General features: G+C 40.1%; 1 protein-coding gene across 2 annotated transcripts in view; it reads left to right on the top strand.

Moving 5' to 3' along the window:
* The first annotated feature begins 5,393 nt into the window (after window positions 1-5,393).
* Window positions 5,394-26,080, top strand: part of PDLIM5 (PDZ and LIM domain 5) — a 96,118-nt gene continuing 75,431 nt past the window's right edge. The window contains exons 1-2 of one of the 2 annotated variants that reach the window (XM_070948829.1): window positions 5,394-5,586; window positions 11,897-12,031. In XM_070948829.1, coding sequence (XP_070804930.1) covers window positions 11,936-12,031 — 96 coding nt within the window. In that variant the 5' untranslated portion in view covers window positions 5,394-5,586; window positions 11,897-11,935. The remainder of the gene's footprint in view (window positions 5,587-11,896; window positions 12,032-26,080) is intronic. The other variant, XM_070948830.1, reaches the window with a different exon arrangement.

The raw sequence follows: 26,080 nt of genomic DNA, 5'->3' as shown, positions 1-26,080 counted from the left end.
ACATGCATGGCAGTAACAGAAAGTCTTGCTGGCCAGCACGCAGATGCGCACAGGAAACCAGAAGTATCTTATCCGGCACATGCATGCCCCCTGGGCAGCTCCTCTTCCTGGTCGCGGCCCTGACGAGCACGCGCCTGTGTGCAAAGCGTGCATGCAAAGTGCCTCCTTTTCGGCACTTGGTGTTGTGCACGTGTACTCGCGCTCCCTTTTCGGCATTCAGTGCTGAAAAGGTTTGCCATCACTGCTCTAGAGTGTTTCTCAGCATTGCTGGCTAAGGTATTCTGGGAATTGAAGTTAACATGTCTTCAAATTGCCACGGTTGGGAAACACTGCTCCTAAAGACCAAATCTATGCAGAAGATGCCTTAACTCCTTTTGGAATTAATTTAAGTTTAACATGATTTGTTGAGTTTTGGTCTAGTGTGGTGCATGAATCTTATGCTGTGTCACGTAGCATTCTTACAGATAGGGGGCAAAAATATCATAATACAGTACAATAGAAAATAGGAAAATTTATTGTTATAAAACCTATTAATTGCTAGAGTAACGTACCCTTTGAATCATCACTGAAATGTAGTAGTGACAACCATTCAGATAGGCAGTTTTAAAAGGGAATTAAAGTTTTTAGTCAGCTATGGCTAAAATCTAAGTTAGTACAGTACTTTTATGGGAGATCACTGTTGTCTAGATAATACTATTAAGTAAAAAAAAAGTCAGAATAAAACAATAGCAAGTCTTTTTCATACAATTGTAAAGAAAACTATATGGACACGTTCATAACATTATGAAGAGTTTAAATCGAAGGCAGCTTTATATACAAACAAAATTACAAATTATATTGCATACAAAATGCAATGATTATTAATACTGTTAACCTATAACCACTGCCAGATCTCAATTAAAATGCATTTTCTATCTCTGTAAGGCATTTATTGTGGCTCAGCTGGCAAGACATAAGGTTATACCATTAATTTATATCATTATAAATAATTAAATTCATTAGCTGCCATGCTATAGCATGCTAATATTTTTTCTCCTAGGGGAAAATAGTAATTAGATAAGTGTTTCTCTCTCTCTGTGTCTCTCTTTCTCTCTCTCTCTTTTTTTTTTTGCATAACACCAAACCTAACAGGTATCTGACTCTATGTCTGTATTATATTATTGCATGCAGAAGTTGAATCTGTATTTAGATAGTTATTAACTGGTGTCATGGTATGCAGCAACAGGATATAACAATCACTTCTGAATTGTGACTAGTCTTGCCCTTTAGAAGTGAAGCAGGAGATTTTGTACAGCCATCCTTGTTGTCAAGGTGAAGCAATTAAACAACCATTTGGCTTCAGTTTTGGAAAGTTTGATGGTAAAATAATGCCATTTCTTTCTTGCTGCACATACATCCGTGTTGGGAACCATCATCTAGTAGTGGCTTCAAAATTCAGAAACATTAAGATTTATTTTAATCTATTTCCTTGATTGTCATGAATATAGTGCATAAAACGAAACCCACCCACCTAAAAGTATTGTGCTTGACGTCACCCAGAATAACTTTTTTTGAGATGGGCAGCTATATAAATTTTCTAAACAAACAAAACAAAAATCATGTGGATTGACTTCACACAGCCTGTGAATAATGATCCTGGCTTGGTATTTTTCTCACGGGACACGCAAAGTGTAGGGTTTTTATGTTTCTCTCTTTTTGCATTTTCCTTTGAGCTCAGAACAGAACTCTGGTATATAAAGTTTTGCTCTGAGCTATTGTTACGGAATGCTAAACATGACTTTACATAAACAAAAATATATTGGGAAAGAAGAAAAACATGGTAAAAATGCATGGCAACAAAAAGCCATGACTGGCCTACCTATAGCCCAATTAAACCATATTATAGCTTAGTTTACTGTGTAAACAAGCCAGGGATGAAATCCAACAAGTTCTGACAGGTTCTGGAGAACCGGTAGCAGAAATTTTGAGCAGTTCAGAGAACGAGCAGTGGAAATTTTGAGTAGTTCGGAGAACTGGCAAATACCACCTCTGGCTGGCCCCAAAGTAGGGGTGGAAATGGACATTTTGCAATATCCTTCCCCAAGGAGTGGGGAGGGAATGGGGATTTTGCAGTATCCTTTCCCTGCCACGCCTAAGCCACGCCCAAGCCACGCCCACCAGTAGTAAAAAAAATGGATTTCACCACTGGAACAAGCTTATACCTGGCTTTCACAGATATTTTGAATACAAGGCAATAAAATAATCATAATACTAATGGAGCTGCAACTGGAATGTCATGTAGATAGTAAAAAAAGAAATGAATAGTCATAGTAATAAAATGACCCAAAATAAAATTTTGAGTTCTATTGATCACCGCTTCACGTTTATCAGAGCTGCAAAACTCTAAATGGCAACCAAGAAGTAGATCTTTCTGTGTCCCTTTACTAGTTAGTTGTTGTCCCAATTGCAGCCCAGAGCTGACAACCTTAATTAATCAGATTTTTCACTGTACTCTATGAATCAACTATAGCCAGGCGTGTTCAGACAGACGTTTTCTGTGCACTCTGATCTTCAAGGACATAACTGGGAGGACTGAATGGGCATCATAAAAGAAGGCGGCAAAGATCTTGTTACAAAGGGAGGCCGAGATAGCTTCTGCTCATTCCTGTGTGGCCAGAGACAAATGTCCTTGGAAGCGGAGAAAATAAGGCTTTTTGTGCTACAGACAAGTGAATTAATTTCATTCAGGCCAGGAGATAATGAATTTGTACGTCATGGTGGGTGGTTAAGCAAGCCAGACATGACCAAGCATGTTAGGAAGTTATTTTTAAGGCTGGCAATGTAATCTGGTTCAAACAAAACTTCCATCAGCAGATTCAGGACCAGGCTTGCATTTGTAGAAGGCTGCATTAAGCAAGGAGCATGGACAATTTTTACCTTCACTGATTTACAGTGATGATTTGTCCTGGTCTGCTGGATCCCGACTCCTGCTCATTCTTCATCTTTGACAATCAATTGTAAACTGAAAATTGTGACCAGAAACTCTTTGAGTTCCTGTATCATGTAAAGCAGTGGTGGGTTTCAAAATTTTTTACTACTGGTTCTGTGGGTGTGGCTTGGTGGGCGTGGCATGAATTGGTGGGTGTGGCTTGGTGGGCGTGGCAGGGGAAAGATACTGTAAAATCTCCATTCCCTCCCTAGTCCAGGGGAAGGTTACTGCAAAATCCCCATTTCTTCCAGATCAGCTGGGACTTGGGACTTCCTCCCGATCAGCAGAAAATAGATGGAGGTGGGGCCAGTCAGAATTTTTACTACCGGTTCTCCGAACTACTCAAAATTTCCGCTACCGGTTTTCCAGAACTGGCCAGAACCTGCTGAAATCCACCTCTGATGTAAAGGTGTAAATTGGTTGGATTTAGTTAGATCTATTATTGGTAAAGCATAGTGTATAGTTCAACTCAATATGTAAACCTTGTGATTCATCGAATGACACTTAACCCAAATCATAATTTATTCAATGAGTGTGTACTCACTCCCAAATTTGGTGATGCTGGTAGTTATAATCTGAAATAGTCTCTGTTATGGCCCTTACTTTGCAATATTCATGAAGTTTCAGATTGTTCATTAATCCCCAAAATTTATTATATGAAGATAACCAATGTTGGCCTACAAACCAGGAGATAGTAAGTTCTGGTCTTGCCTTAGCCATGAAAGCTGGCTGGGTGACCTTGGGCCAGTCACTCTCTCTCAGGCCAACCCACCTCACAGGGTTGTTGTTGTGGGAGGAAAAGGAGGAGGAAGTAGTATGAAATATGCTTGCTGCCTTGAGTTACTTATAAAGTAACAAAGGTGGGATAAGAATCCAATAATAAATACTATTTCAACTAATAGTACTATGCATAATAATAATGCATAGTCTTGTCAACCTTTGGAGGTCAACAGAACCCTGTCCTAGAAAGACATTCTGAGAATTGAGTAAATCTATTTCCTTTTAGTGGTTCGAATCCCTAGTGCTGCGTAATGGGGTGAGCTCCCGTTACTTCTCCCAGCTTCTGCCAACCTAGCAGTTTGAAAGCACGTAAAAAATGCAAGTAGAAAATAGGGACCACTTTGGTGGGAAGGTAACAGCGTTCCGTGTGTCTTTGGCGTTTAGTCATGCCGGCCACATGACCAAGGAGACGTCTTCGGACAGCGCTGGCTCTTCGGCTTTGAAATGGAGATGAGCACCACCCCCTAGAGTCAGGAACGACTAGCACATATGTGCGAGGGGAACCTTTACCTTTATTTTCTTTTAAGGAGATGCTGACTTCCAACTAATTGGTCAAAGGGATGTAGTTCAATTTTTTTCCCACTGAACTTTTATTTAATTTTGGCTTGTATTTTTTACTACACACAGCCCAGACTCTTCATATTTAAGCAAATAGCGAACAATACACATAACTTAAGGTCCTATTATCGGTTTGTGTTCCTTCACCTTGGTTTCATACTTGTTTGTCTGGTAATACAACTCCTATAAGGAAAAAAGAAAAGCTGGGTCAACACCAACTACCGTAAATAATCAAAGTCATGTCTACCGCGACTACCGAAAACAAAGCGTACCAGCCGTCGCACGCTCAAGACTTTCTTGTTTCATCAGGCTGGCCTGACCTAAGTCTTTCCCCTTTTTAAATGGAAATTTTAAATTTGGTTTTAAAGTATTGGGGTTTTAAATTTGTTCAGCCAAATTATTTAATTCGTTTTATTCTATTTTAAATTTTGTATTTACATTGTTTTATTTTATGGCTGTTCACCGCCCTGAGTCCTTCGGGAGTAGGGCGGTATACAAATTCAATAAAAACAAAAAAACAAAACAAAAACAAAGGAACGCTGCGCGTGAGAAAATCCACACGACCACTAGATGGCAGCAAAGACGGCAACAGCCCAGCATAACAAGTACACGGAGCTTTTCCCCTCTTGCACGTGTGCACGCAAACACGCATCTCCCTAGCTCTCTTTTTCATCGCTCCCGTACGCTTTCCATGCGCCTTTGGAATAATCAAATAATTCCGACATCGATTTGGAGAGGCGGACGGAGTTTCGCAGATTGGGAAATTCTCTGAGGTGGAAACTTGTCAGCCTGTTTGGTAAACTTGGTCAAGGCACTTGATGAAACTTCAGCCTATTGAACGTAGTTAAAAAGCACTTGATTTTAGGGCAGGGTTTCCAAATCCTTCCCATCAAAACCGCGTCCCTTTTATTTCTCCGTCCTCGTTCAAGCCTGCAATGCTGGTCTTGTGGGGGGGGGGCGGGGCGGGGGGAGCACTGGGGGCTCCATTTGAGGTCAGCAAGGCTTGCGGGCGCCCGAGGCTCTCCTGACGAGAACGAAGCGCACGCCAGGGCCGGAAGGTAGCCCGTTGCCCCCGCCTCTCCCTTCTCTCGCTCTCAGCTGGAGCCAACCTCGCCGGCCTTCCAGGGGAGGAGCGAAAGAAAAGGGGCGGAAGTGCAAACAAGAGCTCGGGGCGAGAGGGCTTCGGCTTGGACTTTGCCTCCTTTCGCGCACGGCGCACGCCAGTTTGGTGGGAACCGCTCGCCCGTCTTGCGCTCGCCTCTCCAGCCTCCGCCTTGGAAGTGAGTCGCGGACTGGTTTTTTTTTTTTGCTGAGGAGGGAAACAAGGACGGAGGGAGGGAGTGGGAGAGGAGCCCCCTCCCCTCTTCCCGCCCCCCCCGAGGGAAAGGGGGTCGCGGGAAATAAAAAGGGGACGAAAGAGGCTTTTGCGCGCCTTTAAAGCGGACCGGCGCGTCCGCGATAGGCACCAAGGCGCTTCCCGCGGCACCTTGCGGAATGGGAGGGCTGGGTGGAGGGAGGGAGGCGCCGGCTAAAGTTTGCACGGAGTTTGGGGACTGAGGGGGAGCCGGGGAAGGAAAGGGGGTGGGGGAGCTGCTACTACGACCCGAGCGCCCTGGGCAGAACCAGACGGAGCTAAGAGAGGGAGAAAGAGAGAGAGAATCTTTTCACCGCCCTAAACCCGCTGAAGTCCCTTCGTAGTTCCGTCGCGAAACGTTTCCCTTTTTAAATGTTTTTTTTTTACAGCCGTCGCCTCCCGTGGCGTTGCTTTTTAACAAGACGTGCCTTTTTGAAAATTGCTGCTGTAAGGTGTCGCTTCTTCGATTCCCGACCTTTCCCCCTTTTTTTTAAAAAAAAAACAAAACCTAAGAGTTGAAAAGCGGCAACAAGTGCCCTAGTAAGAGAGTTGGAAGGGACCTTGAAGGTCATCTAGTCCAACCCTGCTCACGCAGGAGACCTGTGATCGACAAGCTCAGGGTCTTAGCCACTGAGCCACCCAGTCAGTCACCCTGTTTAATATTTGCTTGGTACCCCGAGATTAGTTTGCTCAGATTGCTGTTTTTCTGCTTTTCTCTCCCCCTTTCTCTTTCCCTCCCTCTCTCTCTCTCTCTCCCTTTTCTCTCCCTCCTTCTGTTGGGGGATTCCCACACCTCCTTTCCTCCCTCCCCAGTCCCCAACTCATTTCATCAACAAGACTTTTCCTTAAGTGGCCCGACTGCCTGCCTGTTGGTAAATCAGTAACTAACAGGGCATGTTAAAAGACAGTGGAAATAAAAGAAAATCAACAGGGCCATTTTTTTTTTTTCTCCTCGTAGTAGGGAGCGTAAAGCAAACGTGTGAGAAATTTGCTTTATTTGCTCTTTGGGCTCAAAGCTTTTTTGGCAGCTGTGACATAATCTAGACCCATTCCATATATTGTGTACCCCCCCCCCCCAATTTTGTAGCTCATTGTCTTTCAATGTAGGGCACCAATTGGTAACATTTCTTCAGATGTCTGCTTACTAAGATTTAACGGAGCTCTGGGGTTTCTCTTAGTGCATGCAGATAAATGAAACTTTTGCATATGTTATGTGTGCATAGTTGCACATGTTTGAAGCTACCAATTTCTTCCCTTGCTCTTGTTACCGGGAGGAAAATGTAGATTTCCTAAAAGGATCCATCCACAGGCAAGCTGTTCAAGCACGTTTGCTATTTTTTAGTAAATTTCTGATGAGTAATACTTTCAGGTGTTTTTTCAGTAATACTTTCAGGTGCTATATGAAGTATTTGCTTGTGAGTGGAATAAGAATAAGCATTTGGAAGGTATCCCGGTGTCATGAAATAGATAGGATTATGGATTTAAAAACCATTGGTAACTATTTAATATTTGATTAGTTCCAGTCTCCTCCGTCCTCCCACAATATCTGTGTGCTAAACATCAAAATGATATCTAAGGCTAGAAGAAAAATATTCCACTTTCCAAGAAACTTTTTAAAGTGTTTCATTAATGCCAAGTAACTTTTGCACATAGACTGTTTATAATAGTTGTATGCTAGTGTGTTTCTGCTATAAACCCTAGTGATTCCTATATGTTATTCCAAACACTTATTACAAGTTATTCAAAGTCAGTTAGCCTTAATTATTATTAATTATTAAGGTGGTGTTCCAATCCATTGATTCATATAAAGGGAACTGACAGCCTTCTGAAAGACTGTGATCCAGGATTGATTGAAAGGCCTTGCTGTACTTTGAACTTCTCCTGTCTGCATTGCTAACTATCAGTTAGGTTCACCCAATATTATGATCCTAATTATTGGATGGTCAGTTGGTTATGGCTTAAGATTTGCAAATACTGTGTAACAAATGGTTGCTAGTTCAACAGATGATGATTGGACTAGGTATTGCTAGGTATCACCTAGCATATGTGTAAACATACTCTATCTTGTTTCTATGGCTGACATCAGCCGCTAGAATGTTGCTAGTTCAAATCATTGATCCCAGAGACTGTATTTTTAAAGAAAAGAATTGTCCAAGAATATTTCTCTTGGAAATACAGTACAATACCTTTAGAAATATATCATATTAAAAGATTGTGCCGAGTTGTTGCATACAAATTTAACAATAAAGATTTAAATTTGCATTCTGATCAGTCCTAAATAGGGTTTGCTGTGGCTGACTGGGGAATTCTGGGAGTTGAAGTCCACAAGTCTTCAAGTGGTCAAGTGGAGATCCCTGTGCTAATGTTTAGACAGAATCATGAGCCCCTTTCCATAATTTCTTTTTAACATTATGTTAAGTTAGAAAGAAAAAAAAAACAAGATAGGAAAAACATGCAAACCATTCCTTCTTGGAATTTCTTACAATCCCTTTGCCAGCAATGGATATAAAGGAGCCTGAGTGGCGTAGGAGGCTAATGCCTCCTACTAAGGCAGCATTTAACATCCAGCTGCCTGCAATTACTGCAAATTCAATTCTCACCAGGCTCAAGGTCGACTCAGCCTTCCATCCTTTCTAAGGTGGGTAAAATGAGGACCCGGTTTGTGGGGCAATAAGCTGACTTTGTATAAAATATACAAAAAGTATGAAGGCTATTGCTTAACGCATTGTAAGCCGCCCTGAGTCTCCGGAGAAGGGCTGCATATAAAAATAAATAATAAATAAATAAATAAATAAAAAAGCTCCTGCATTTTCTTTGTTGCCATGAAATAACAGGTTGCCTCTGCATAGGTACATTTGGAAGCATCAGACCGGCTGTAAATGGTCCATGGTGGGTCATAACTATCAGTGGTGGGTTTCAATTTTTTTTACTACCGGTTCTGTGGGTGTGGCCTGGTGGGCGTGGCATGGCTTGGTGGGGGTGGCTTGGTGGGAGTGGCAGGGGAAGGATACTGTAAAATCTCCATTCCCACCCCACTCCAGGGGAAGGTTGCTGCACAGAATACATGGGGGCGGGGCCAGTCAAGGTGGTAGTTACCGGTTCTCTGAACTACTCAAAATTTCCGCTGCCGGTTCTCCAGAACTGGTCAGAACCTGCTGAAACCCACCTCTGATAACTATAGAAGGGAAACTACAAGTGTGGTAGTATAGGTGGGTTGTTTGGAATGGAACAGTTTGCAAGATTTGCAGGGGCTGCCCAACTGCATCTCTGCTGGTTATGCACTGGGGAAGTATTTTGTGATAGGTTTTCCTTCACAGTCCTTGTAATGTTATTTGGCCTATTTTTGAACTCCAGCTTTCTTTTGCTGGCACTTCTCTCTGCACTAAATTTAGGCACTTTAGTTTTTGGACAGTTATTCTGTGATAGCTAGACAGATATAAACCGACCTCCTCTAATTTATTTCTAAAATTCTGTTGGGCTGGAAAGACTAAAAAGCTTATTTGGCATACTGCTTATTCATTAGTCTGCGCTCCGAGCCTTCAGCTAATTTATAGTGTGTTTTGATCATAAATCGTGTTTTGTGGCTTAGTGCAAGGAAGAAACCCAGTCATTCTCCATCACTCAAGATGAACCAACGGGGAAGGAGTTAACTATTACCTCTTCCTGATAGAGAGAGTAGAGTAGGGCTTTTCCACTTTCCAAAACAGACGTCTCGCTGTCAACCTTAATTCTGCCTTCTATAGAAAATGGATGGAAAGGAGATTCAAGGAACTAGAGATCAGATTGCCATCTGTAAATGTGATGCGCTTAGACTGAGTTTCAGTGAAGAAAAGGCCAAATTACACTCTATTGAAGTCAATACTTGCAAATGTAATGGGGAGATTTCCTCATGAAGGAGGAAGCAGTCTTAAGCCCTGCCTTCTAGCAGGCAAAGGTGGAGTTAACACTTTCCTATCAGGTTCATTTTCCAATGACCAAAATAGTTTAGACCACAGTCCTGACCTATCCCTCAAGCCATATTATATGCATAATTTTATTTATTTATTTTGTCATGTTTATATAGTGTATATTGGAAGTGGTGATCCTTTGAGACCTGTATGCAACAAAATTTCATTTTAATGTATGCTGATCAGTGTACATTTAATGTGACAAAGTTATTCTAAGTCTTCTATGGCTAAATAAGCCATGACTTAACCTTGTTAAGGGTAGACCTCCATGCCACAATGGAAGCTAACTTGAATTGCAGTTATTTCAGGCAAACCTCACGTGTTTTCATAATGCATCCACGTAAAGCATTTCCACTTTGTGAGAGAATTAAATACGTTTGCTAGAGGTAGAGTCATGGATATTCTTAAATTTAAATTGTGGATATTGTTTAAAGGTAAAAGTAAAGGATCCCCTCACACATATGTGCTAGTCGTTTCCAACTCTAGGGGGCAGTAGTCATCTCTGTTTCAAAGCTGAAGAGCCAGCACTGCCCGAAGACGTCTCCGTGGTCATGTGGCTGGCATGACTAAGCGCCAAAGGTGCACGGAATGCTGTTACCTTCCCACCAAAGGTGGTCCCTATTTTTCTACTTGCATTTTTACGTGCTTTCGAACTGCTAGGTTGGCAGAAGCTGGGACAAGTAACGGGAGCATTATGCGTCCCTAGGGATTCGAACAGCTGAACTGTCAACCTTTCGATCGACAAGCTCAGTGTCTTAGCCACTGAGCTCTAGTTAATCTAGAGTCTCTAAACAATACTCATGACTTAAATTTATTCTGCATTTTACTCCTGAAATCTGTTTTCAGAACAACTTTGCTCAAGGAGAAGAATGAAAAATAAAAAGGTAGATTGTAATATATTGATGAAATTAGGGCTGGGTGTTTTTACATTTTGAGATGCTTGTTTGTAGGTTTTTTTATGTCCCCAATTTTCTGCTGATAATGACACTATAATAATACAAGTAATGCAACACTGGCGCATTTGTGTGTGTATGTTTTGGGAGCAAGGGGCAATTCAGAACCTGCAAAAGGATCTTCAGAGACTTCATATGAGTTGAAAGCTGAGAACCACTAATTCTGGCAAAGACATTCATGATTTCAGTGGCTATTGTGTTCTTGTTTGCACGAAGACTGTAAAAAAGGAAGCTCTTCTCAAAAATCAGGTCAAGGTTGAAAATGCCCGTTTTTCTTGAGACATCGTGGAAAGCAAGAGATCAGTCATTCTGCAACTGAGTTGTTTGTATAGACAGGAAGAGAGAGAGATCTCCTTCCCTGGGCCTAGAAGAAAGAAAATAGACTGGCTTGAATTATTGTTGTTAGTTGCGAAGTCATGTCCGACCCATCGTGACCCCATGGACAATGTTCCTCCAGGCCTTCCTGTCCTCTACCATTCTCTGGAGTCCATTTAAGCTCACGCCTACTGCTTTAGTGACTCTATCCAGCCACCTCATTCTCTGTCGCCCTCTTCTTCTTTTGCCCTCAATCTTTCCCAGCATTAGGCTCTTCTCCAGCTTGAATTATTCTTTCTGCTAAATTGACATTTGTGCTTTCTTTGGTTCAGGCTAGCTTGATGTGTGAATCCAGTCATTATGGCTTATTCAACAAATAATTAAAACACATCCTCCTTTTCTCCCTATGGAATGTTCAAGATTCCTGGAAGGAAGTATATAAAAGCTGATTGTGTGGTTGTCCGTTATGCATTTTGAAGGGAGCTTTCTGGTTTCTATGATTGTCCTAGATCAGGGGTGTCAAATTCGATTTCGTTGAGGACCGCATCAGGGTTGTGTTTGACCTCAGGGGCTGGGGTAGGCGTGGCCAGCTCGACACTCATATCGGGGGCGCCTGTGGTGGCTTGAGTGCTCTGCCAGCGAAAATGGGCTCCCAAGCTCCATTTTTGGCTGCGACAGCCTCCTGCAACCCTCTGCCAGTGAAAATGGAGCTCGGGAGGGCCGCGTGCAGCCCTCGCGAGTTCTGTTTTCACAGGTAGAGGCACCGCAACCCGGTACTTCACTGTTTCCAGGACAGCCCCACTGGCCCGATCTAAGCACCCCGCGGCCGGATCCAGCCCACAGGCCTTGAGTTTGACACCCCTCTCCTAGATTATATGCCTTGTATTAAGACATAAAGTGGTTATCCACTGTGGTTAGTGCAGTGTATGAACCCAGTCCGAACATTAGCATCTGAACTAATTATTTTGGATGTTTGGGTTGTGTTTTTTTCGCATTCAGAATCTTCATATGTCTCTTACAGATTGTTCCCCTGGGAATTACAACCTAACCGCAGAAGACCATGAATAACTACAGCGTTTCACTGGTGGGTCCAGCTCCTTGGGGGTTCAGACTCCAAGGTGGGAAGGACTTCAACATGCCTCTCACTATCTCTCGGGTAAGCATGTTTAAAAAGCCTTTTAAGTATTACCTGCTATATCATGTAAAGGTAGTTGATGACTTATATCTACAATTGACACCCACATTTCTGTTGCTAAACAATAAAGTTGTTAAGCGAGTTTTGCCCCATTTTACAATCTTTCTAGCCACGGTTGTTAAGTGAATCATTGCAGATGTTAAGTTAGTAACATAGTTGTTAAGTGGATCTGGCTTCCCCATTGGCTTTGCTTGTCAGAAGGTCGCAAAAAGGTGATTGCATGATCCCAGGACACTGTAACAATCGTAGCTATGAATCACTTGCCAAGCATATGAATTTTGATCACATGACCACTGGAATGCTGCGACGGCGTAAGTTGAAAACGGTCATAAGTCACTTTTGTTAGTGCCGTTGTAACTTCAAACTTCGGTCACTAAATGAACTGTTGTAAGTCGACTACCTAGAAAACTTTGGCAAATAAAGTATTTTAATACCAATATTTTTGTTGGTTGCTATGATACCTCCTATGAGGTATACAGTTTTGGAGTTTAGCTGAACTTTAAGAGAATTAATGACTTGCTGGATATGCCAGGAGTGGACACTTAAGTAATTTTTCTTACCTAAAATTTTATTTCAAGGGCATGCTCATTTCCTGTTGACATCCACTGAGAGGAAATGGGCTTGGTTCATACTCCGGGTTAAGACCTGTGAGATTTGCCTAGTTTTGATTTGAAGTTAATCCAACTATTAATGGTAAACTGAGATCTGTGGCCTAGTGACAACTAGTGTGATTAATTGTATAAAATGTCTAAAATACAACATGACTGGAATCTACACATCCAGACACAGAGTTTGTTAGCTAATTTTGTGTGTGTGTGGACACACACACACACACACACACACACACTTTGAGCTTGGTTGTTTGCTTGCAGATGTTTCATTACCTAAACTAAATACAGGTAGTCCTCAACTTATGACCATAATTGACTCCAAAATTTCTGTTGTTAAGTGAGACATTTGATAAACGAGTCTTGCCCCATTTTATGACCTTTCTTGCCATAGTTGTTAAGTGAACCTGGCTTCCCCATTGACTTTACTTGTCAGAAGGTTGCAAAAGGGGATCACATGACCTCATGACACAGCAATATCAATATCATAAATATCAACCAGTTGCCAAATTTAGATCAAAATCTGAATTTTGATCACGTGATCATGGGGATGCTGCAAAGGTCTTAATTATGAAAAACAGTCTAAGTCACATTTTTCAGTGCCGTTGTAATTTTGAATAGTCAGAATAGAATTAGATTAGATGAATAGAATAGAATAGAATAGAATAGAATAGAATAGAATAGAATAGAATAGAATAGAATAGAATTGGAAGAGACCTTGGAGGACTTCTAGTCCAACCCCCTGCTTAGGCAGGAAACCCTACACCACTTCAGACAAATGGTTATCCAATATCTTCTTAAAAACTTCCAGTGTTGGAGCATTCAAAACTTCTGGAGGCAAGTTGTTCCACTGATTAATTGTTCTAACTGTCAGGAAATTTCTCCTTAGTTCTAAGGAGTTCTTCTAGAACTCTCCTTCTAGTTCTCCTTGATTAGTTTCCATCCATTACTTCTTGTTCTACCCTCAGGTGCTTTGGAGAATAGCCTGACTCCCTCTTCTTTGTGGCAGCCCCTGAGATATTGGAACACTGCTAGCATGTCATCCCTAGTCCTTCTTTTCATCAGACTAGATACTGTATACCCAGTTCCAGCAACTGTTCTTTATATATTTTAGCCTCCAGTCCCCTAATCCTCTTTGTTGCTCTTCTCTGCACTCTTTCTAGAGTCTCAACATCTTTTTTACATCGTGACGACCAAAACTGGATGCAGTATTCCAAGTGTGGCCTTACCAAGGCATTATAAAGTGGTGATAACGCTTCATGTGATCTTAATTCTATCCCTCTGTTTATGCAGCCTAGATCTGTGTTGGCTTTTTTGGTCACTAAATGAACTTTTGTACATCAAGGACTACCTGTAATAGCATCATTCCTAGATGATGCACTAGCGCTGATGATGTTACCCAGTTTGGATAATGAAATGTTTGCAAGAAAATATCCAAATTCAGGCATCAAGGACTCCTCTTTCAGTCCTGAGCTACAAATATTCTCCTTTATCAGTACACATGTGTTTGGGAGAGGCTGCTTTCACTGAACATCCTATATCAGGGGTCCCCAAACTTGGCAGCTATGCTGGCTGGAGAATTCTGAAAGTTGAAATCCACAAGTCTTAAAGCTGCCAAGTTTGAAGACCTCTGTCCTATATCAATCAAGGAGATGGGTGGAGATTGACTGCTGAGGGAAGAAAACTGTGACCTAATTTGGGCTGGGTTGATCACTAAGTAGGGAAAATCCTACATTGCTTGTGAGACAGAAATGTGGCTATGGCTTGGGAAAGGGCAACTCTGTGCCGCCTTTAGCCAGAAAGCGTTTCCTGTTGCTATTTCAAGCTACCGCATTACTTTTTGCAAAGCCTGACGCTTTCAATAAAAAGGAAGCTTAAGTTACTATATAAAAGGGCCCTTATTGTGTGTGATGATAGTCCAACCGCAGAGGGAAGCATCCTGACCTTCTGGGAGCAAGCAGGTGGCTATCACAGACAAAGGAAATATGAAAGAAATGCAAAAAGAAAACGTCACTGTTTAAAAATGTTTGGGTTTTTTTTTGTAGCGAGTCCATGCTTTCAAAGAAACTTCACTGAGATATTTAAATTCGTCTTAGATTGCCTAGTTTCGAGTATTTTGTAAATACTCTCTTTAGAATAGAAGATGCTATACAGCCCTCTTGTTATCAGTTAAAGACGAAATTTATGAGCTCGTTGTTTTGTTTAAGGAAATATAGCTAACTAGATTGAACAAATCTATTGAAATGCATTCCCAATTGTGTGGTAGCTTTTTTTTCAGAATTTTTTCAAAATAAACTGCAATTCAGAATATGATGTCTATCAGGATAAAGTTGCTAGATCACCAAGAAGGGAATCTAGAACACAGAAGTTTTAAACAGTTGCAAAAATCATACATGTTATCAATACTGTCTGTTAATAAGTATCCATAACTATCTTGTGGATATGCTGAATATGTAAATTTGGGTAATTCATGTTTCTTTGCCTGTATCATGAATAGATCTGGAAAACAGATTAAATATGTTAGTACCAAATATAATGTTTGGAATTCATTCTGTTTCTGAACCTTTTGTAATATTTTTGTTCTTTTTGTCCAAAATGGTTCATTGATTTAAGAATATACATTCATTAATGCTCGATTCACTGAACATTGACTATATATCTCTGCATTATTGTATCTCTATTTCTATATCTACCTACTTACCATCTATCTATATCAGGGTGTCAAACTCGTGGCCCACGGGCTGGATGCGTCATGCGCTGGCTACGCCTACCCCCGGTTTAGCAAAGGGGGAAAAAGTCACAATACATCATGTGACGACAACGTGACACTGTGACTTTGACATCTCTGATCTATATCATCTATTTATCTCTATATTTCTATTTGTTCCTATCTCTCTCTCTTTCTCTCCATCCATCCATTATCAATCATCTGTCTGTCCGTCCATCCGTCCATCCATCCATCCATCATCCGTCCATCATCTGTCTTGTCTGTCTGTCTGTCTGTCTCTATCATCTATCTATCTATCTATCTATCTATCTATCTATCTATCTATCTATCTATCATCTATCTATCTATCTATCTATCTATCTATCTATCTTTCTATCGTTGATGTACACACTAACTTTATATAAATAGGGCGCAAATCCCATCCTCACTTGCACTGATGATGTTACCTAGTTGGTTAATAATGGAAGATGTTATTTATTTTTTATTTTATTTTATTTTGAATTTGTATACCGCCCTTCTCCCTGAGGACTCAGGGCGGTGAACAGCCAAGTAAAAACATCAAGTACAAATATTAAAATACAGTTAAAATATACCTATATAAATTTGGCCCCATTAATTAAAAACAATAAACAAAACACTTAAAAACACTTAAAAAATTAGGCCAGCCCGGCTTGCTGGAAAAGGAAGGTTTTAAGGGCACGGCGGAAGGCACCGAGGTCTTGGATTCTCCTTATCTCTGGAGGCAATTGATTCCAGAGGGTAGGTAGGTTATATTGTCCTCTTGTTGTCAGTAAAAGAAGAAACTTATGAGTTCATTATTTTATTTAAGGAAATATAGCTAATCAGCAACAGATTGAACCCAGATAGATTTGATTTAAATCAAGTCAATTTAAATCACGTTTTAAATCACTAGTAAAAAGTCTTGATTTAAATCGACTTGATTTACATCATAATTTTTAAAGAGCATCTCTGTCCTGCAGCAACTCCTCCTCTAACCCGCTGTTGACTCACCCACAGTCCCATTCACTTTAATGGGACGGCTGGTGATGTAGCAGTGACACAACAAGGTGAGGGATGTGGCAGGAAGCAGGCGAGTGGATGCCCGCTAACAAGCACTGCCATGATGGATCTGAAATGACAGGTGCTCTTTAATATTATATTTATAAGCTGCTTAGAAGATTTCACTTTCATTTTTACTACTTGCCTTTCCTCCTCACACTTAAAGCCTGGTGGTACAAATGCATTTCTCTTCAAACAATCATACAGTTTGTAGTGTACATAGATTTGCAAAACAATGGGATAAAGGAATATTCCTGAACTTCGTTTTATGATTTATCTCATGATTGCTGTGAAATTGTGTGAATGCATCAATGCAGTGCATGTTATCTCAGCTTGCAGAGCTCGGATTCATTGAATGAGTTTACAAAAAATGTAAACATTGCAGAATATACAGCCTCATGCTACATAACTAAACTCCATTTCCTGCTGAATAAACTAAATTATTAATGTATCTTAAATAGAAAGCTATCTTTGGATAGATTTTTACTCCAGAAGCATTTTATTTAAATAAATTTGATAAAAATGTAAAAAATCTCATTTAAATAAAAAAAATGATTTAAATAAAAAAAAATCCATTTTTTAAATTTTTTTTTAAGTCAGCTATTTTTATCCACCCTGGATTGAGTAAATTTATTGAAATGTATTCACAATTGCATTGACAATTGTGAATGCAGACAACCAACCTCAGAGTGCCAAGGACTCCACAGTTGAACCCTGAGCTACAGATACTCTGTTCTGTTGGAAGCTGTGATCACTTGTAATCTACTCTCCTGATTGAGAAGAGAGAGTGTGTTCTAACAGCTTTAATACCTGAAATAGATACCTTAGTACTTTTAAAAACAGTTGGACTGTTATTTGTGTTTCAAAACCCTGTTCTCAGAGCCTACTTTCAGGTTTCCAACTTTTGGAGGATCAAAAGGGTACATTCCAACTGGCTGATCTGGGGGAGAAAAAGCTAAATAGGATCAGAAACTCATTGCACATCACCAGGAAATCCCAGGACTATAGGTTTGTCTGGGAAGCTGACCAAACTATATCCTAAATATGTTGTAAACACTGTGTGTAACTGTTCCTCTCACCACTCTTGATTACAGTTAACATTTAGTGTTCATGGGCACTTCTGTTTAGTCTGGAAATAATGTACTTCGTTCTGGTATGCCAACCAATTGCTTCTTTGATAATAGAAGAGAACTAGGTTGTGCTTCAGCTACATCAGAACAGAGTGTTCAGCATAGCACCTTCCTAATACAGTCAGAAGTGCTAGTAATTAAATGTTGATAAAGAAATGCAAGACCCAAAGAAGCAGGGCTGTTTATGTTCTCCCACTGTCTGTTGTGACCTTCTGAGGTTTGGGGCACTCATGCTTGAAGTTGATTCTAGCGTGTGAATGCTAGTTATTTTTATGACCTTTGTTGGGAGTTAGCATCAAAACACTGGTTCAAGCAGAATTACATTTAAAAACAACAGTAAATTGAAATTAGTTTCTGTTGTTGTTTTTTTTTAAATTTGATTTATATGCTGCCCTTCTCCAGAGACTCAGGGCGGCTTACAATGTGTTAAGCAATAGCTTTCATACTTTTTGTATATTTATACAAAGTCAGCTTATTGCCCCCACAAACTGGGTCCTCAATTTACCCACCTTAGAAAGGATGGAAGGCTGAGTCGACCTTGAGCCTGGTGAAAATTGAACTCGCAGTAATTGCAGGCAGCTGGATGTTAAATGCTGCCTTAGTAGGAGGCATTAGCCTCCTACGCCACTCAGGCTTCTGTTACCCATGAAAGCATCTGCCACCCTTAACTAAACTTCTAAAACTAAAATTCTATCACTAAAATATATCAGTTGCTTTAGGGTTGAGGTTTAGTAGAATATAGTAGTGATTAATTTGAAATTGAAAGCATGATCTTAACTTTTGTACTTCGGATTTGCATCAAAGGGTGATGCAGGATTTTTTAAAATCTGAGAGATTTGGGGCTGAGAGAGAGTGAATGGCCCAAAGTAACCCAGCTGGCTTTTATGACTAAGGTGGAACTTGAATTCAGAATCTCCTTGCTTTCTAGTGTAGTTCCTTAACCACTAGACCCGTCATGGCGAACCTATGGCACGCGTGCCACAGGTGGCACGCAGCGCCCTCTCTGTGGGCATGCGAGCCGTCGCCCCAGTTCAGCTCCGCCGTACCTGCGCAAATGGCCCCCCTGCATGTGTCCCACCCCGCCACGCATGCATGGCAGAGACCCGATGACTAGCTAGCTGTCGGGAAGCGCACATGCATGCGCAGTGGAGCTGAACTGGAGCTGCGGCTCACATGCCCACAGAGAGGGCGCTGCATGCCACAGGTTCGCCATTACGGGTCTAGTATTTGGGAACTAGTCTAGAAAGCAAGGAGATTCTGAATTCAAGTTCCACCTTAGTCATGAAAGCCAGCTGGGTGACTTTGGCCCATTCACTCTCTCTCAGCCCAAAATCTCTCAGATTTTAAAAAAATATATTTAGGATGTAAAGATAGGTATATAAAAGATATATAACTAGGTTAGGTCCTTCGAAAAGAGCTGGATATTAAAAAAGAATTAGCTTTGGAAAATAATTGCCGCTTGTTTAATTTTTTTTAACATTTTGAAATAACTTAGTAATAATTATATCCCAATAGGATTGTTCTTGGAAGTGAGTGGAAGATTTTTATTTTTAAAGAGCCATTATTAATATCAAATAAGAAGGCTCCAAGGTTTTTCTTAATGTTTCAAAGAGCAGCTATATTCATTCTGATGCTTACATTTTAACGGACAACAGTTGTTTTCTGATTTTCTCACACTTTTCATTGTTTGGAAGAAGGTAATGTGTAGTTGAAGTTTTTTCCCTCAGTCACAGCAGGTGACTTCAACCAACCTTCGAAAAGCTAAGCAGGACTGTAAATTGTAACTGCTGGGATGGGAAACCATCAGGAATCCCCGCTGCTGTAGGGTAGTCTTGGATGCTAAAAAACTGTTTCTTCCCTACTGTTGCCAAGAGCTCCATGCCTGGGTACCATTATCTTGCTTTTAGGGCAGCTTTCTGCAGCTCTGGGTTGGATCTATATGCAGTCTTGATAGAAGCGCTGTAGACAAAAACACACACATAGAGAAACTTCAAACTCTATGCAGTTGGGGATGAGAACAGTGAAATTCACGTGCCACCTTTCTTTGGGTCTGTTTGCAATTCTTCCTCCAAAATAAGAACATCTTAAAGTGGCTTAGCAAAAAGCTAGCTGCAAAAAAAGTTCAGAAGAAATCCATTTGAATTCATTGTGTTTAAGAAAAGCAAGAAGAGTGAGACATTGGCTTTCTTCTTTTTCTTTTGTCCTCAGGGACTGACTGCTTCAGTCAGTGTCCCCACTGTTTGAAGCAGCTATTTTTAGTCCTCCTCCTTACCCCCCCTTTATTCGTTTGCCGATTATTATCTTTAAGAGCATTGTGAGAAGAGATATGGTGCTGAAAAGTTTGTTTGTTTGTCTTGGTGGACAGCCAGGATATTCTAACTTCTTTTAGTAGGAAAAAAAAAAGTGATCCCACTATCCATAAAAGGAAATGCATGGTAAAAGCTTAAAATAGGAAGAATACTGGTATTTCCTTGACCAAATGAAATGTTTTTCATAGTTGGCTTATGGACCCTGGGAATGTAATACGACAGACCACTGTCAGCTTAGCCCTTAAATGCATGTCTGCAATAACTTGCAAATTTGCACACTGTGTTTTGGTGTCTGAAAACTTTTGTTCTAAAGATTGGTCTGTATTAATTTATTGAATGTATTTTGCATTACTCTAGTTACTTGTTTGTCCTCTCTGTAATATTTTGGTGTATCTATTTCTTGACCTTTTCATGCAACAGATTAAAATAAAAGGGTTAAGGGTTAAAAGGGTGTCCAATTCACATAAATCTTTCCTTTACACTTCAATAAAGAGAAGTCTGACTTAGACGTGCTAAGGCAGGGGTGTCAAACTCATCACGTGACATATCACGACTTTCCCCCCTTCGCTAAAATGGGAGTGGGCGTGGCCAGTGCGTGATCCATCTGGCTCACAGGCTGCAAGTTTGATACCCCTGTGCTAAGGCTTCAGTCAGGGCATTCATATGGAAGTTACATTAACCCAGTTTGCTGCAATAAACTAAGAATTTCTGACATTGCACTGGATTAGGAGCTGAGGTTTACTTAGCTGCTTGGCTGCCAGGGCAGTTACTCAGAGAAGTATATTTCTTATTTCCTCAGTTCTTTTAGGTTGCATGGATACTGTTCTTGGTATTCTTATATCTATAGTAGCAGTAGATCTGTACGTTATGTAAATGCTGATGTCAAAATGAACATTTTCATATGAATAGATATATGCATGCGATTCTAATTCACTCGAGAGAGAGAGAGAGAGTCTAAACCAGAGGTATCAAACTCAAGGCCCACGGGCCGGATTTGACCTGTGGGGTGCTTAAATCTGACCTGTGCGGCTGCCTGGAAATAGCAAAGGACTGGCCTGCAATGCTTCTGCTAGCGAAAACGGGGCACAGGGGGCTTCACATGCCCCCCCAATGTCCCGTTTCCAGCCTGGATGGCCTCCTGCAGTACCCTGTCAGCCAAAATGGGGGGGGGCCTCATGCAGCCCCCTCGTGGCCCTTTTTGGCTGGCAGGGTGCTGCAGGAGGCATCCGTCCTGTCTCCCCCCCCCCCCGCCCCTGGCCGATCTGCAGAGGAGAACTGCAATGCTGATCTGGCCCTGAAGAAATCCAGTTTAATACCCCTGGTCTAAGCCATAATGGCTTAAGGTGCACTGAAACCCCAGCCGTCTATGATTTCTTAAATCATGGTTTGAATCCAGTCTGGGAATCCTGCCACTAAAATGGAATCTAAAATAATTGAAAACTGCCATGAGGCTTTCAGTTATTTGAGAAATAAATTAGTATTAAAATAAGCATGTTACTTGTATTTCCCTCTAACACATTACAAGGACCCTCCTTAAGGATTGTACGAGTACTTCATGGTGATGCTGGGTTGTTTCAATGTTTTTGGATGACTAAAACAACTTTAGTAGCTTATTAGTACCTCTTGTAAATAAGGAGAAAATAGGCAAAAACAAGGAAAAGGCTATACGTGAGAAAGGAAGAGGGAAAAAGATGTTTGTTTAGATCAGGGGTCTCCAAAGTTGGCAACTTTAAGACTTGTGGACTTCAACTCCCAGAGTTCCCCAGCCAGCATGGTTAAAATACACAAATCTTAAAGTTGCCAATTTTGCAGACCCTGGGGAAAAATGAACTTTACTGATTGGTACTCCCAAAGACAATTCCACAGTGAAATTCTCAGCCAGATACTTTGTGGTACTCATACGTTTCTTCTATCTTGTTAAAAAAAATTCTTTTTAAAGATGTGTCAGTCTTCAGTACCTGTATCTTCTATAGAGAAAAGTTTCTCTTTGGGCTATCGTGTTATAGAAGAGCCCTTCTCAATCTGATGCTCTTAAGACATAGTTACATTTCCCAGAATTCCTAATGGCCCTTCCATTCGAAAATTCTGGGAATCACAATCCCAACACACGGCATTGTTATAGAAAGGCTATTCCATATGTTCCTTGAATGTGAATTTCAGTTCTGCGAGAGCCCGTGATGTCTATTACATAAGCTTCCATGTATGTTATGGTTGAGTGCTAAAGCAAACACTCTCAGACAACCCAAATATCTTTAAAACATATGCTTTCTTGGCTTGTATAGTTTCTTTGTTCTCTCTCAGTTACAGATGGGACTTAAGGGAATTAACCTTTCCCATTTTCTATCAACTATTTGACAGCACTTTTGTAATATGCCCAAAATTCATTAACAAATCATATAAGTAGTGAACAGGAAATCTTTTGCCTTAGAAAAGTAGTAAGCTATAAACAGTCTTCTGTGAATTGCTACTGCCAAGCATATAGTGGCCAAATAATATAGTGTTTTTGTTTTGTGTTGAAGTTTTTTTGTTTGTTTGTCATGCTTCTTCATTGTATTATACATTAGTTGCAACAATGGCTTATAACTAGCACAAGGCAAAGTATTATTGCAAACTACTAAAAGTAGTAACAATTAAAAATAACTTCTTTTTTTTTTTTTAAATCATTTTTACCAATATATTTCCATCATAAAGTGCTTCTACAGAATTGAAAAGGCTGATAGGTTAATAGAATTCTACAGTTGGGAATGACTGAATACAGATGACAATTCTTGAATAACGGGACTAAACAGAAAATTGGTCTCATAATGTGAAAGGAAGCTTATAAAAAAGGGAAAAGTAAACTCAAGTATTTTCAGAAAAAAAGTCCGACAGAAGCAGAAGATAATCTCTTTTTCTTATTTTGTTTATAGATATTTTCCCCCAAGAATATTCCATTATTTTTTATCTGAAATAGCAAGATGCATTAAAGTTGTATAGCACTGTTTCTATCAAATTACCCAGTATATTATTACACATTCTGTTGAATAAGCAATGGAATAATGTTAAAGATCGTTATTTCCATCTATCCTAACCAGGGGTGGGTTCTACTTACTTTTACTACCAGTTCGCAATGGGAGCGCATGCACGCTTCTGCACATGCGCAGAAGCTTCTGCGCATGCACAGATAGTCCATTATGATGTCCATGCAGTTGGGCGGAGCCTCCCACCACTTTTACTACCGGTTCTCAAGAACTGGAGAGAACCGGGAGCAACCCATCACTGATCCTAACTATAACATTCCCTTAACTTTTGGAATGGAGGTGCAGTATAAAAGTGCTGTAAGATAGCTTCTTCATGTCCTGTTTCTGTAAAAAAAGAAAAAAAAACAGTTATGAAGAAGCATCATTAGCAACTAAATCTAATCTTCCTCCTGAAGGTATTCTATGTTTTTAGCATACTAAGTGAGATTATCACTTGAGTACTTTATCTTGATTCTTTGGGCTATTGATGCTAATTTTGTAACCAAGTCTCAAGCAAGGCAGTGGCTTATTTTAATACTGTTGGACATAATTTTGGCTTTAAAAATACAGATCCATTGGGAGTTGGATGTTTCTTCCCTGAATCCTTCTGTTCTGATTGAGAAAGTAATTTGTTACAAAATACTTTCCTCTCCACCAGTTCTTCTTATTTATGGTGGAGTTTTTCCTTTATGAGATCATCTATCATGCTATACTGCCATATGGTGTGTCAGGTAATTTATATGATTTATTAAATAAATCATGTAAATTGCTTTAAATAAGCCATGGCTTAATGGGGGTGTGTGCGTGAAACCAGTGACTGTTTCAGAAATTGCAAGGTTCAACAATTAGTTGCATGTCACTTCATGCCATACGGCAGCAGTCCCTTAAAATTGTATGTTGTTTTCTGCCAGAAGTTATTTCTAATTCCTGCATTAAGGGTGAGCAATTTGAAACATTTTGCATTGTTCTTTCATTTAACTTATTATTGATTATTTGCTGATTGTCTCGATTGTGTAAAGAAAAAAAAGTCTGTGATATAAAGTGAGATTGCGGTAATTATTTCCAGATTTGTCAATGTGGTGCAGATATCCTGAATGACTTGGTGTTACTTTCCTCTCCTCTGGTATGTATCTGTTCCCAAGTCTCTTTAAGTGGCAGAGTGGTATCTAACCAGAAAACATTGCCTTTTTTGGAATTTTGTGAAACTGTCAGTTGAATCTGAGAAAGACACAGTGGCAGTTTGCATTTTTGTACTTTGGAAAAGGAAGAATGACTTTAAAGGAAAAAAAAATAGTGATTAGTTTTTCTTGAGAAAACAGTTCACATTTTGGTCCTGTTGTAAAATATAGTATGTGAAGGAGACAAATATTTTTCTAGTTTTCTGGTTTAGCTTCTATATTGATGCAAAATTGCTGAGTGGTATTTGCTTAGTATTAGCAGTTTAGTTTTTAGTTTTATTGTTTATTATTATTTTTATTTATTATTCATTAGTTATAATATTTTAGTATTAGCAGTATTACTATTAACTAATCTGATGCTTGCTTACTTTGTGAAGATAGTATCAGACTTATTTAATATATTTTTATTCCTCATTTTAGATAACTTTTTTCTCTTCTTATTTTCCTTGTTACTTATATGACAAATAGGTTTACAAGTCTGTCATATTTTTTTAATGTTAACAGTGTACAGAAGCTCTTGTGCAATTTACTTTTTCAATAGGTGTCAGTGGCTGGATTCTGGGATCTCATTAAACCTCAAATTCCTTGTTTGGTTTTAACTGTTTATGTACATTAAGGTTTGTGGTCTTTGTCTGTTGTGCAAATCCCAAGTTTGTCCTTTTTTTCATTTAGCTTCCATTGTGCTTCTTCCATTTAGTTAAAAATCAAACCATGACAATCTTTCTCGGAGGAAAAATTACTTTCTAAGGCAGCAGATATGCATGAGTAAAACAAACCAACTGCTATAAATTAATTAAGGTGAACAATTAAACAAAATTAATTAAACAATTAAACAAAAGTGCGTATAGTCAAGGTTATGTTTTCCCAGTTGCAATGTATGGCTGTGAAAGTTGGACCATAAGAAAGGCTGAGCACCAAAGAATTGAGAGCTTTGAACTATGGTGCTGGAAAAGACTCCTGTGAGTCCCTTGGGGTGCAAGACAATGAAACCAGTCAGTCCTAGAGGAGATCAACCCTGACTCCTTTTTAGAAGGCCAGATCCTGAAGATGAAACTCAAATACTTTGGCCACTTAATGAGAAGGAAGGACTTCTCATGGAGAAGAGCCTAATGCTGGGAAAGATTGAGGGCAAAAGAAGAAGGGGATGACAGAGAATGAGGTGTCTGGATGGAGTCACTGAAGCAGTAGGCGTGAGCTTAAATGGACTCCAGAGGATGGTAGATGACAGGAAGGCCTGGAGGAAAGTTGTCCATGGGGTCGCGATGAGTCGGACACGACTTCGCAACTAACAACAACAATAAATTAAGGTGATAGAATTTCACTTTCTCAGGGAGGCATAATAAGGTTGGGCTTCTGCTTATTCACGGAGTTCACTTTCTCAGGGTTAAAGGGCAGAAGGAATTAAATGGAAAAGTTGTGTGGAGGTGAAAGTGTCTTCTCAATCTAAGCAATCAGATAAAGCTTCCATGGCAGTAATTTTTGCTCTTGCAACCTAACACACAACTTTTGTTATTTTTTCAGATAACCCGTTGGGGTTCAACTTTTGTGTTTGGGTGTTGGGAAAAAAAATCTTCTGTAGTGTAGCCCAAAAGATACACTCAGTAAATTTTTGAATCCAATTTTAAGGTGATTCAACCCTTTCAGCTTTCAGGATTGTCTTTTTCAAGGAAAAATCTGCCTGTCCTGTATGATTTATCAGGGAAGAAAGGGATCAGAAGGACTGATCTCCTTTAGAAAAGTCGTAAAGTGTCTTTTTTCCCCAAAGACATTTAGGCAGTTTTCTTTACACAGTGAAATACAGAGTTTGTTTCACTGTCCATCTGGGTTCAATTCCAAGTGGGGAGAAAGACACTGGAAAATGGAGGATGGTTGGAAAGATGGTTTATTGGTGAACAGGACCAAATGGGTTTGAAGTTCTGGGTAGCTGACCACATGGAGTGGAGAGTGAGTGTTATTTATACCCTCTCTTGGGCTTTGAACTTGAGCTTCCTGTTCCTGT

Source organism: Pituophis catenifer, unplaced genomic scaffold (genome assembly GCF_029215685.1).
Source record: "Pituophis catenifer annectens isolate HBS135680 unplaced genomic scaffold, rPitCat1.0.hap2 SCAF_8, whole genome shotgun sequence".
NCBI lineage: Eukaryota > Metazoa > Chordata > Lepidosauria > Squamata > Colubridae > Pituophis > Pituophis catenifer.
This window is presented reverse-complemented; position numbering and strand designations above follow the sequence as displayed.